The 12162-nt window shown below is 34.7% G+C and overlaps 2 protein-coding genes across 4 annotated transcripts in view; one reads left to right on the top strand and one right to left on the bottom strand.

Annotated features, from left to right (window-relative positions):
- Window positions 1-5245: 5245 nt before the first annotated feature.
- Window positions 5246-6102, bottom strand: LOC123678979. Of its 2 annotated transcripts, XR_006747329.1 has the most exons (4): window positions 5910-6102; window positions 5538-5713; window positions 5438-5479; window positions 5246-5385 (listed from the first exon to the last, which is right to left on the bottom strand). XR_006747329.1 is itself a non-coding variant. In XM_045616280.1 (3 exons), the coding sequence occupies exons 1-3, from the start codon at window positions 5739-5741 to the stop codon at window positions 5311-5313; spliced, it is 321 nt and encodes a 106-aa protein (XP_045472236.1). In that variant the 5' UTR covers window positions 5742-6102; the 3' UTR covers window positions 5246-5310. The 2 variants fall into 2 exon arrangements, 1 of the variants encoding a protein (XP_045472236.1); XM_045616280.1 differs by having other exon boundaries at window positions 5538-6102.
- Window positions 6103-9029: 2927 nt separating this feature from the next.
- The window catches only part of LOC123678602 (bromodomain adjacent to zinc finger domain protein 1A), a 28411-nt gene continuing 25278 nt past the window's right edge, over window positions 9030-12162 (top strand). The window contains exons 1-3 of one of the 2 annotated variants that reach the window (XM_045615735.1): window positions 9030-9426; window positions 10384-10734; window positions 11386-11968. In XM_045615735.1, coding sequence (XP_045471691.1) covers window positions 9314-9426; window positions 10384-10734; window positions 11386-11968 — 1047 coding nt within the window. In that variant the 5' untranslated portion in view covers window positions 9030-9313. The remainder of the gene's footprint in view (window positions 9427-10383; window positions 10735-11385; window positions 11969-12162) is intronic. The other variant, XM_045615743.1, reaches the window with a different exon arrangement.

The following is a 12162-nucleotide window of genomic DNA, read 5'->3' on the forward strand; positions in this document are numbered from 1 at the left end:
TATTTTGAGTGTTATTTGTGAAGAAAGAAATATGATGGACAAAGAAAATAGTGTATTCCTCAGTTTAACTGAATATTTCCGGTATTTGGAAGCAACTCCAAATAATAGGAATGAGATAGAAGGTGAATTCATTCTAATTTAAGAATAATCGTCCATTATCTAAAAAACAAACAAAAAAAATATATTGAGAAAATGTTACACCATATTTGTAATGAATAATTGAAAAATTAATATGTTTTTTGAAATAAAATTACAGTTATTCTATTCCCACTTATTTATTATTTAAATAACAACTAACCCATACACCGAAAGGTAACAAATGATTACAGATTATATATATATATATATAAATAACAACTGTTTTGCTACACATAAGCTTTAGATTTAACATCTATATTGCTACTCGAAATAAAGGCAAAATACAAAAATTTTCAGAAATTATCTTCAGAAAAAATGGGGCTGGGCAGGTTTACAATCGCACAACATATAATCATTATTTCTTCTATTTAAGGAACCAGGTTCCACGGTAAAACATTACTCAAAATTTTTATTTTCTGGTTCACACGTTTGATATGGACTCTTGCTCTAGCTATGAATATAATAATAATAATAATAAATAAATAATAACTTTATTTACCCAACAGGAAATTTCCCAGTAACAGGGTAACAAATTACATCAACTTAAAGAAAATACATGTGAATTCCCTAAAAAACTAAACGAAATGGCAAGTACTCCAAAAAATGATAGTTATAAAGAATTAAAAAAAAAACCTTAAATAAACAATTACAATAGACTTATATTGACTTTGTTAGCACAATCACAAAGCCTATACACAGGTGCCCGCTGGAGTATGTTGGTCCGAGGCGTGGGTAGACTAAATGTTGGAGAACTCCTGGCTGCCATCCTCGGGACGTGAATGTTCACCCGAGAGAGCAGAAATGGGCAGTCAATCCTTCCACCTAAGAGTTTTTGGGCGAATCTCGCGCACTGCTGAACCTGCCGCTCAAATAAAGTTGAAAGCTTCAGCTCTTCCATTATGCCGGAAAGATCAACACCACGCTCCGGATATATGCCTGTCTTCCTATAAACGACGTATTTCAGGAACTTCCTCTGAACTCGCTCAATGGGAGTAAGATGCGTTGCATAAATTGGGAACCAAATCATGTTAGCATACTCCAACCTACTGAGAACAAGGGAAAAGTAGACATTTCTGAGAGCAGACAGATCGTCTAGCTCACGGAAGCTCCTGAACAGAAAACCCAAAGACCTACAGGCAGACGAACACAGATCCTCAACATGTGGAACAAAACTCAGCTCACTGTCAAACCAAACTCCCAGGTCACGAAAGTGATCTCCAGCCGCAATTAAATCACCACCAATGTGATAATCGAAAGCCAGTGGCTGCGTCTTCCTGGTGAAAGTAACTTTAAAACACTTCTTCAAATTTAAAATAAGTCCATTCCGCAAGCACCAACTTTGAACCAACTCTAAACTCGACTGAAGAAGTAATTGGTCATTAATTCCATGTATTCTCATGAACAGCTTCAGATCATCAGCATAGGCTAGAGCCTCACAATTGAGAGAGCATAAAAGGTCATCAATAAATATTATAAACAGCAATGGTCCGAGGTTAGATCCCTGAGGAACGCCAAACTTGAGCTCATACTCAAAAGATCTGAATCCATTGTAGAAAACATAATTAGTTCTACCCTTCAAATAGGAACGAAGCAACCTCACAAAGTCAGGCGCAAAACCAAGTGATGCTAGCTTGTTCAAAAGCAAATTATGGTCAACGGTGTCAAAGGCTCGTGAGAAATCTGTATAGATCACATCAACCTGACCTCCATCATCAAGGGACTCTGCTATGACCTGCGAAATTGTGGCTAGGTTAGTTACTGTCGACCTTCCCCGGACAAAACCATGCTGTGCTGATGATAAACGCTGCTTAATATGGTGGTAAATGCTTGAATACAGGACCTCCTCATATACCTTAGCAAAGTTCGACAAAATGGAAATAGGTCTGTAATTCTCCACAGAAGACGAGTCACCCTTCTTGAACACCGGAACTACCCTAGCCCTCTCCCATCTCATAGGGAAAGTAAAAGAACTAAGGCTAATGGAGATTATACGGTGGAGAGGTCCGGCCAGAGCAGAGCTACATTCCCTCAAGAACACAGCTGGAAGCTGATCGTCACCAGATGTTAATCGGTCAGGATATTTTTCCATAATGGACTTTATTTCATCCTCTGTCACTGATGGAACAAAGACTGGTGGAAAGTTCGTCGAATATTCAGAATCTTGAACACTGGCAGCAGTCAGGTTATTCACGTTAGAAAAATGAGCTCCAAATAAATCAACAATTTCTCTGGGATCGTCATAAAGACGTTCATTAGAATGAAAGACTCCAGGAATTCTTGTGGAACCCCTTCTCTGATCCAGATATTTCCAGAATGAAGAGGGGTTTGATCTTATTTGGCTCTGCACCTCGGACAGATATCTGCTGTACTCCAAATTAATTTCAGACTTGACCAGTGCTCTCAATCGCTTAAATTCAAAAAAATATCTTCTTTCACCACCATTACGCCACTTCACTCTGTAATAGTTCTTCAAGCGGATATCACGTTTTAATTTTCTCGTGAACCAGACAGGGAAGTCAGGATCTGCCGAATAGTTAGTCCTTCTAGGAACAAGGTCATCCAGAATCTCGAAAAGTTTGCCGTAAAAGAAATCCAAAGCTTCATCGACACTCTTGAACTGTGCTATAATATCCCAATTAACGGAATTGATTGCCGTAGACAAAGAAGAGTAATCAGCCCTCTTAAAGTTATAAAATGTATTATACTTCTTCGGAAAATTCATCCGACGCTTGGGAGATTCCAGAGATAAAACCATACTCAAAGCAGGATGGTATGGGTCCTCAGGAACAAAAGGAGAGTCGCAATGAATGACTGACACCTCAAAATTATTACTCGCCAGAACTAAGTCCAGCAGCCTGAGATCCCCGTTAAGAACGGAGTTGAACTGACGCAGACCCAGGAGATCACAGAAGTTCTGCAAAAGAATTGATTTAGGACCACGACTAGAACAAACAAAATCAGGACAATTGAAGTCACCAACAAGGAACACAGTCTCTCCAGAAAAATTCAACTCCAATGCAGTAGTAAAAGTCTCAAGCTGAAAAACAGTAATATCAGGCGGAATATAAACCACACACACAATAAAAGTAAAGGGCTCAGTAAAACGGCACAAAACCACATCCACCAAGGGGACACGATTGGTCAAAAATGCTCCATCAATAAGGCTGAAAGATGTACTGTTAGAAGCCGCGACCAGAACTCCACCGCCACGAGACCTATTAACCCTACCAAACTGTCTATCACATCTAATCACTTTATATCCTGGAGGAAACAATTCACCATCAAAAACCGAATCACCAAGCCATGTCTCAGTTATACAAACTATATCATACGTATATTCACATGCTGATCTGAAAAATGGCAATAATTTAGTATTGAGGCCTCTACAATTCTGATAAAAAATAGTGACCTCTAATAGTTCATGGGACAGATCAGCAGAAACAATCCGGTTGGGCAAGTTTAGTTTTCCGAACGCGACTCCACCACAGATGGAATCCCGGATATATACTTTATTCGGAGATTTGACTCTCCCGCTGCCAAACGTTGATCCAACTCAGATCTAACAGATCTGTAAAATGCTACCTGTTGTGGAGTTCTATCGGGAGCAACGTATATTTTCTCGAACTTGGACTTCAACTTTTTGAACTTCCGCAAAATGACAGACACTGGATCAGGTGAAGAAAAACTAACCTTTATAGGACGAGAACGCGTTTCCTTGGTAGAATCAAACCTTCCCATTCTGAAAAACTTAAAATTTTGCTCAGAAACAACACATTCATTAAGAATTGATTGAACCATATCAGAATCAATCTGCAACTGGTCTTGCCTGTTAGCACCTCTCTCAATACTCCCATGTATGATTAAGTTACGGGAGCGCTTAGTTCTTTCAAACACCTCATTAATAATTTCTTCACTGGACTGAGGGGAGGGCCCAGACATCACCTGTGTCACTCCAACATCAACGGATTTTGATCGCTTCAGCTCACGTATCTCATCTCTCATCTCGCTTATTAATTGCAAAATTTTAGGAATCTGGTGAAGACCCTGCTCGCACTCAAGACAGAGGTATTTCACACGTCTCTTAACATTTGAGCGTAGGTTGAAACACTTTAGTTCCGCAGCAGTAAGCTCCGAACAGGAGGCATGAATAGGTCTGTTGCAACCATCACATCTTAACATGTTATCTGTGCCATCCTTAATAGCTAAGCTACATTTCATGCAAGACACAGTAGCCATCAAGAAATCACAAAAATAAACAATTAAAAATAAATAAATAAATGAATGTACTGGTGAATAAGGAATATGACAGGGACACTCTTCACAACGGCCGGGCCGATAGCCGATGACTTAAAAACACACACGAGGGCCGCAGAGTAACAGTTAGAATGAAGGATAGGTAACACCAGTACACCAGGAAATAATTGAAACAATTGGAATATCAGACAAACAGTAAAATCCAATAATGAAAGCCCCACGTACGAATATATTTTGTTCAACCTCCTGAAAAGACATTTGTTTTCTGTTTCGCATGAATGGTGGGCGAATCAGTTTTATTCCGTTTTCCGGAAAAATTTCATCAATTAGAAAACTTCGATCCACCATAATGGCATCCTCATTAGGCTTCAGGCAGGATATGAGACCACTCTGCTCAAAAATTATTTTGTCAGATGCTCTTCCACCATAAGCTTCACTGACAAAACTGATCAATCCTGCAGGCGTCACGTCCACCATGAATTTTACAGTGTTATTCCCTTTATAGTTAGAATAACATCTTACTCTACAACACAGGCATTTAGTTCTCTGAACAGAGATTTCTGTACAATCAAGAATGACTCTCACATCAGTAAATTGCTCAAAGTGTTGCGGCAAATTATTACGAATTTCCTCAATAGGTGGAAGATAGCTCGCAGGTTTCAATACTGTCGCTAACACAGTTAGCATGTCATAAAAAATTTCTTTTATACTTTGGGAACTGATGTTTCCAAAGAATAAAGACAATACAACATAGCTCGTGTCATTCTTTAGTTTTGTAAATGTATTTTTTCCCTAATATTGAGGGATGAAACAAAATTTTTTTTTTTTATTCTTAATACTAAAATTTCAATAGTTTTCAGCATTTCGAAAGAATTCAACCCTGTCAAGCTGTTAAGCTTTTGATTTGTAGTAATATTGTCACAAATTGTCCTTATTGATAAAAGCACATAGAGCTTCAGCAGCCAACAATTCATCAGGCCTGTGAATCATTTCCTGAAATTTCAATATCATCATTTGATTCAACTAGAATATCTCAATACTTTACCTGAGCATGAAGTTCATTTTCATCTTCACAGTCAGATTTCAACTGAAAATTTTGTAAATATTAGATTTATTTTCATTTAAAAGGATCATTATATAATTACAATTGGTTGTTGTACAGGATCATATCTAGTTAAATTCCGTCTTTCTTTCTTCTTTATGTTCTCATGAGTACCTTTAGGAAGGTTTTTTGTTGGGACTGCATTTCTTTTCAAATTTCGGCGTCTCAAGTTAGTTTTTCTCGGTCTCAAACACAAATCTGCGTGTCTCAGCTCCTTACCTGAATATTGAAAAATATTACTACACATGGAGCTCCATTGATACTGATATTTTTACAACTTATTTTGTCTATGAAAATCAGACTCTTCAAAATGCTTTGAACAAACTTTCATATATATTATAACTCCTCGAACACTAAAATATAAAAATTTAACCTGCAGAAATGCACGCCGTCAAAGCTTTCACTCCTACCGTACCTTAAGCCGATATTACAGTTTCTTCCGATAGGTGGCTTGGGGATGAACTTGAATCGCTAATTTCGGATCTGTTCACACCAACACACTCATCCCTAAATAACGCAAATTTTGTCATTTAAGCCATCCTGTCTATCTAACGGTTTTCGATATCCCTGTAGTGGCCCTCTGAAGTCTGAATAGTTCTAAGCCTGTATATATACAGGATGGCTACTTTTTCAATGGGATTGTATTGGTAACTTTTAAATCATAAGAGTTAGAAGGTCGGTCAAATGGAGAAAAAGTTGCATGCATAGAAGCATAGTATAAAGAATTTATACTATGATAGAAGCATTATCAAGCAGTTCAAACAAATCGAGATTATCAGGGCCGGATTTCGAGATATCATAAGAAAAGTAAATTATGTCATTTTGATTTTTCTATTTTTCCCACTTTATTTCAAATATTATCAAAAAATGTTACAGGAACTTTTCATTCGACAGTAAATTATCCTCAATTTGACCTAATCAGATTTCGTATCCAACGTTTCGTACTCTCTGGGCCACCCTCAACCTCATTTTTTTCAATAAGGACCTGCATATTTTATGACATTTTTCGAAATAACTTTTAACGTTGAATTCAACGATATATCATACAATGTCATTCAAAGTAGATTTTCAGGTGATTTTGACCCTTATCCAATTTTCTTCGGGTCGGATCTGTATTACCTTCATTTAGTTTAATTAACAATATGCAATATGCAATAAATTTCGATAAGAAAATCAACTTACCCATCTTGAACTAAATGGAACATATTAGAATCAAAGCAAGAAACCAGTATACTGGTTTCTTGGTTCTTCTTTTATAATAATCATTTGAATATTTCAATTCATAATAATTAAACGAAAGTATCATTTAATGAAAGAAAAATCAAATGATTATTCGAAAGTAAATGAAAATTAATGAAGTAAGTGTTCGAAAAGTCCACCATTTTGTAAAATGCACTTTACGGTTCTGGAACCCATACTTATACATTTGCTTGTTTGGTCTCCTTGAATACCTTCCAAAACATTCTCAATTTTCTCGCGAGGTATCACTATTGTTGTATTTGTCATTTGAATCGTTGAAACAAATTACAAATTCGAACTTTATTTTGAGATCATTACGATATAATTTTTGCAAGGCTTGGTATCAAAATTTAAAATCATTGTATTCGCGTCTCTTGACTATTTTATTACCAGCAGTTTTTGAAAAATTCCACTGGCCACAGTTCTCGATTTTTTTTCTGGGTTCGATTGAATTTGGGTCAGAACATTGATATCGTTAATAGACTTGTTTTTTCTAACATAAACACCATTAAATTTGGATGAGGGTCAAAATCACCTGAAAATCAACTTTGAATGACATTGTATGATATATCGTTGAATTCAACGTTAAAAGTTATTTCGAAAAATGTCATAAAATATGCAGGTCCGTATTGAAAAAAATGAGGTTGAGGGTGGCCCAGAGAGTACGAAACGTTGGATACGAAATCTGATTAGGTCAAATTGAGGATAATTTACTGTCGAATGAAAAGTTCCTGTAACATTTTTTGATAATATTTGAAATAAAGTGGGAAAAAAAGAAAAATCAAAATGACATAATTTACTTTTCTTATGATATCTCGAAATCCGGCCCTGATAATCTCGATTTGTTTGAACTGCTTGATAATGCTTCTATGCATGCAACTTTTTCTCCATTTGACCGACCTTCTAACTCTTATGATTTAAAAGTTACCAATACAATCCCATTGAAAAAGTGGCCACCCTGTATATATTCGATGGATTTTTGATTATTTGCCTAATGATGAAGATCCCATCGACCATATGACCTTCCTGATCTAAACCCCTGTTGCTCATCTGAAAGCGTAATCAAACGGTTTATCTAGTTGGTTATGATCTTTGTTGTTAGCTTCAATATAGTGCTGAGGAGATTAATGCCTCTGAAGTTAGCTGGAAGTTTTTGGTCGTCCTTTTTAAACATGAGGATTGTGATACTAGTACGCCATTCATCCGGGATTTTGTGACTGAAGATCAGGACCACCGCCAGACATTTTAGCGCTCCGGCAAAATAAAATTTCACCGTTCTGCTTTGGCTAAAGTAGTATCTGCTATTACTATCAGGCAGCTTCTCAATTTCATAAGAAATCGTATTTTTCAACTAAAAATCTTGAAGGTGCAAAAAGTCTTGTTTTATTAACTGAGTTTGCGCCCCTACAATTTGGCGCCCCGGTAAAAAGTCCGTTATGCCGCTCCTGGCGGCAGCCCTGCTGCTCAAACAGATACAACTTCCTGTTCATAGTCACGATATCCTACGATACGATGATCTGAAAATGTCAACCAATAATCCAACCAATAGTGGCATTTTCGTATCATCGTATCGTCGGATATCGTGACTATGAATAGGAAGCTTTAGTTTACGTGTGGGACTTGGTCCACCATATTTCATTAAGTCATTCGCTATACCATCTAGTCCCGGACGCGTTTTTCCGTTTCCTAAAGTTCTTGCGCAACTAGGTGCACAGGAAACGGAGGCGCATGAAAGCATCCCGTTCCCTAACTGGTTGCAATTATTGGCCTACTCCCAACAGAAAATGACAAAAATCAACTGTAGTCTAAATGCGGAATTTTTACGAAGAATCAATTCAAGATTTTAAATTACATATTCAATAAAATTTGTATGCAGAGTCCTAAATTGAAGGTACCACGAAAAATGAGAGATTCCTTGGATTTAAGAAAAAAGTCCCATCTAAATATTAGGCTGCAATCGCAATACAGATTGTAGTCCTACTTTTTGTGGTGATAGTTTATTGAATATTTTTTTCCAATTACTCAGTATTAACAGAATTAGTCCTGTCGTCACGGACCCTTGTATCAATATGAAACGAAAAAGATGAAACCGTTTAATGTGAGAATTATTTTTACTTTACAAGCACTGAACTAATAACTTGATATGAAATTCGAATTTAGCCAACAAATTTTGTATTAAAACTTGGTTTAATATGTTCCCATATATCTTAATGTTCTATGTTTGCAAAGATCTATGGTATCAATCTGACACAACTGAACCGCCAAAATATTGCGCACTTGAAGGTCACTTGTCATTCATAATTTGCGCAGGCGTTCCAGAAATGTAATTTTCAGTGAAGCCGATAATGACAATTTTTAACGTATTGTCAGATCTCCACATTTTTGAGCTTTTGTCATAATTTAGAAAAAGTGAGAAGTGTTTTGATAACACCGATAATTACCAGAATCTATTATTTAAATAATAGTTTATGTGTGGTATTAGAACACAGTGCTCATTTTTTAATCCACTTCTTTTGTTTGGAGTTGTTCACCTGGGTTTCCCTCCAAATAATTATCCTACACTTTTCTTAAACGTGCAGAATGCCATTGCTCAAGAAGAAGGTATTCGAAAAGACTTCACCTGAAGAGTTTCTCAGAGATGACGAGGAAGTTTTTTATTGTGAAGTGACAAATGAAATTTTTCGTAATTATGAGTGAGTATCGGTGTTTTATAACACTTTTCATTTCTGAAGTTCAATATTTTAATGAGCACCTGGTCTAACGGATTGTGAACTCTTAGGCCATGAAATAGGTATCAACATCTACAATAATCACCAATTCAATATTAAAATTGAGGTTATATGTATATAACAGTTCTCTGATTTCAATAATATTTTTTTGTAATGTTACATTACTTATTGATATAGGTTCTTCATTAATGTTTTAACCTTAGAACTTAAGGGATAATTATAAGTTTTTCAAATATGAGATACCTACCAATACCATTTATCATTATTATTGTGTTAATTCACAAACATTCAATCATTGCCTTATAATATAATAAAATATGATGTCAGCCTTCTTTCGTACTTTATTGATAGCTCTTGAGAATTTTTTACACTGCTTTTCTCTTCTTGTCTTCTAAATATTTATGATGTATCACGTTCCATTATCACCATTATTTTTGTTTTCATTAAAAAAAAATCATATTCGAGGTTTCAATTAATTTTAAATGTTCTAGTTTGAAATGAAAAACCATAGAGAGAATGTTTCTAAATATTTATGATGTATCACGTTCCATTATTACCATTATTTTTATTTACGTTAAAAAAAATCATATTCAAGGTTTCAATCTTTTATAAATACTCTAGTTTGAAATGAATAACCAGAAAGAGGATGTTCTTTATTGACTGAACAAAAACCATTATATATTTAAATTATATTTCTTTATGTTTTGAGTATTATGTATGAAGATGTTATGAGGTCTAATCGAATCTCAATTGAAGCCTAAAAAATTTCAACTGACTTTAATTATATAATGCAGTTTGAATGTTTATATTTTAAATACTTAAATGTTACAAAATTCTTTCTAATTCTTGTGTATTCATTGCAAAAATGGTTACAAAATTTCCTCTATATTGAATTTCCTCTTACAAGTATTATTTTTGAAGGGAATATGCTGAACGAATGCTTCTCTGCACATCAATGGTTTGGACTTGTGCCATGACAGGAAAGTCTAACCTCACATATGAAGAAGCTTTAGAAAGTGAAGAAAATGCCAGAAGAAGTATTAATGAGTTTCCTGTTGATCTTAGAATACCAGTTTTGTATGTTGCTACTAAGACAAAACGAACTGGATTTGGAGAAATGGCAGAAGATGTCTTCTCATATTGTAAAGATAGATTTTTTATTGGGGAAAAATTGGAATGTTCTTTTACTGGCAATAAATGGGTAGAATCTCATGTACTCCAGGTGATACCTCCCAATGAAGAAGAAGTCAAAAAAGTAATTCCACAGAATGGGTATGTATCCTCTTTTAACTGATAAATGTAGAGGTTTAAAATAATAATAATACGGTTTATTCAACCTGACATAATAAATAGATAATAATAAATTTTATATTTAAAAGAAATAATTTCTTCACGGACTCATATTCGATGATAGGTTTTCATAGAAATATTTCAGATTTTGGTAATCTCTTTCATAATAAACTTTATGAGATGTTTCAAAAATGAAGCATTATCATATTTGTCATTATTATGAAATGATGACATCCTAGATTGGTTGCATCTCCATTGCTGTATTTCTAGAACTCTACAGGAAAACGAAACTACAAACCTTTTTTGAAATTTTTTCAGAGAACTTTGTGATTGTATAATTTTTAAGTTGAAATGGAAACTTCATCCACTACGAATTTAGTATATAAAAAATTTACCAATATTAAAATGTTGCAGATTGTGAAATAAATAACCAGAGTGTAGATTGAAGTTTCAGAATTTGTTGATTATGTATATTTGAAAATTTGCAATTTGTGAAATAACTGGAAACTATGTCCATTTCGTTATTCAATGTTTGATAATCGGAAAAATTTATAATTAGTTTTAAAATCCAATAAAAGAAGCTCCAATTAATTATTTTGATTATTTTAATAATTCTTTATTCTGTTCTTTCAGAAACACAGGAGAAGTTTCTATACCCATATTGATGTATAAATATGAAATTGAGCATCTAGATGCAGATGATGAAGATATAAGTGAAATAATGATAGTCGACCACAATCAAATTAGAAGAAAAAAAGCTAGTTTTAATAAAGAAAAATGTAAACTTTTTTTGAAACAGTATGTTCAGCAAGACTCCAATATGCATTGGATAATAAAGCCGTCGGCTATAAAAGAATTTGGTCTCGATAAAATCGATTTTGAAAAAATTTTTAGTGGTCGAGAACCAGTTTTTGATCCTTCCAAAAAGTATGAAAAGAAATTGGAAATGGTTAATGGGAAAAAAACTCGTCAAGAAACTTTGGCAAAGTATCTAACAAAACTCAATGAGCCGGCCAAAATGAATGGCACATCTACAAGCACCAAAAAAAATAAGGAGAATGAAGCCAAAAGTGCCCAATTTTTGGAAGAAATGGAGAGAAAAAAAGAAGAATATCAGAAAATGAAACAGCAAAAAGAAGAAGAGCAAAAATTAGTTGCTGCTCAATTGAAGAATTGGAACCAAGTGAAAGAGGACTTGGAACTTGAAGATCAACAGGTAAATTAGAGACTATTTTGTGTTCCACAATTGGGTTTTTTGATTTAGACTGATTTGAATCTAGAAAATTTTGCATCAGAGTCCCAGTTAATTGATTTAACACCTTTATAGTTGGTAGCAATTTTTATCTGACATTCTAATCGTAATTTGATCAAAACTTCATCATTGAAAATCATTTTATGATAAGTCTTGTG

Source organism: Harmonia axyridis, chromosome 1 (genome assembly GCF_914767665.1).
Source record: "Harmonia axyridis chromosome 1, icHarAxyr1.1, whole genome shotgun sequence".
Classification (NCBI taxonomy): Eukaryota; Metazoa; Arthropoda; class Insecta; order Coleoptera; family Coccinellidae; genus Harmonia; species Harmonia axyridis.

Coding starts and splice junctions, on each gene's coding strand:
- LOC123678979 (XM_045616280.1), bottom strand. CDS start 5,741: ATGTGTAGTAATATTTTTCAATATTCAGGTAAGGAGCTGAGACACGCA. Junction 5,480..5,537: donor ATCCTGTACAACAACCAATT/GTAATTATATAA, acceptor CAAAATTTTCAG/TTGAAATCTGACTGTGAAGA. Junction 5,386..5,437: donor AAAATGAACTTCATGCTCAG/GTAAAGTATTGA, acceptor TTGAAATTTCAG/GAAATGATTCACAGGCCTGA.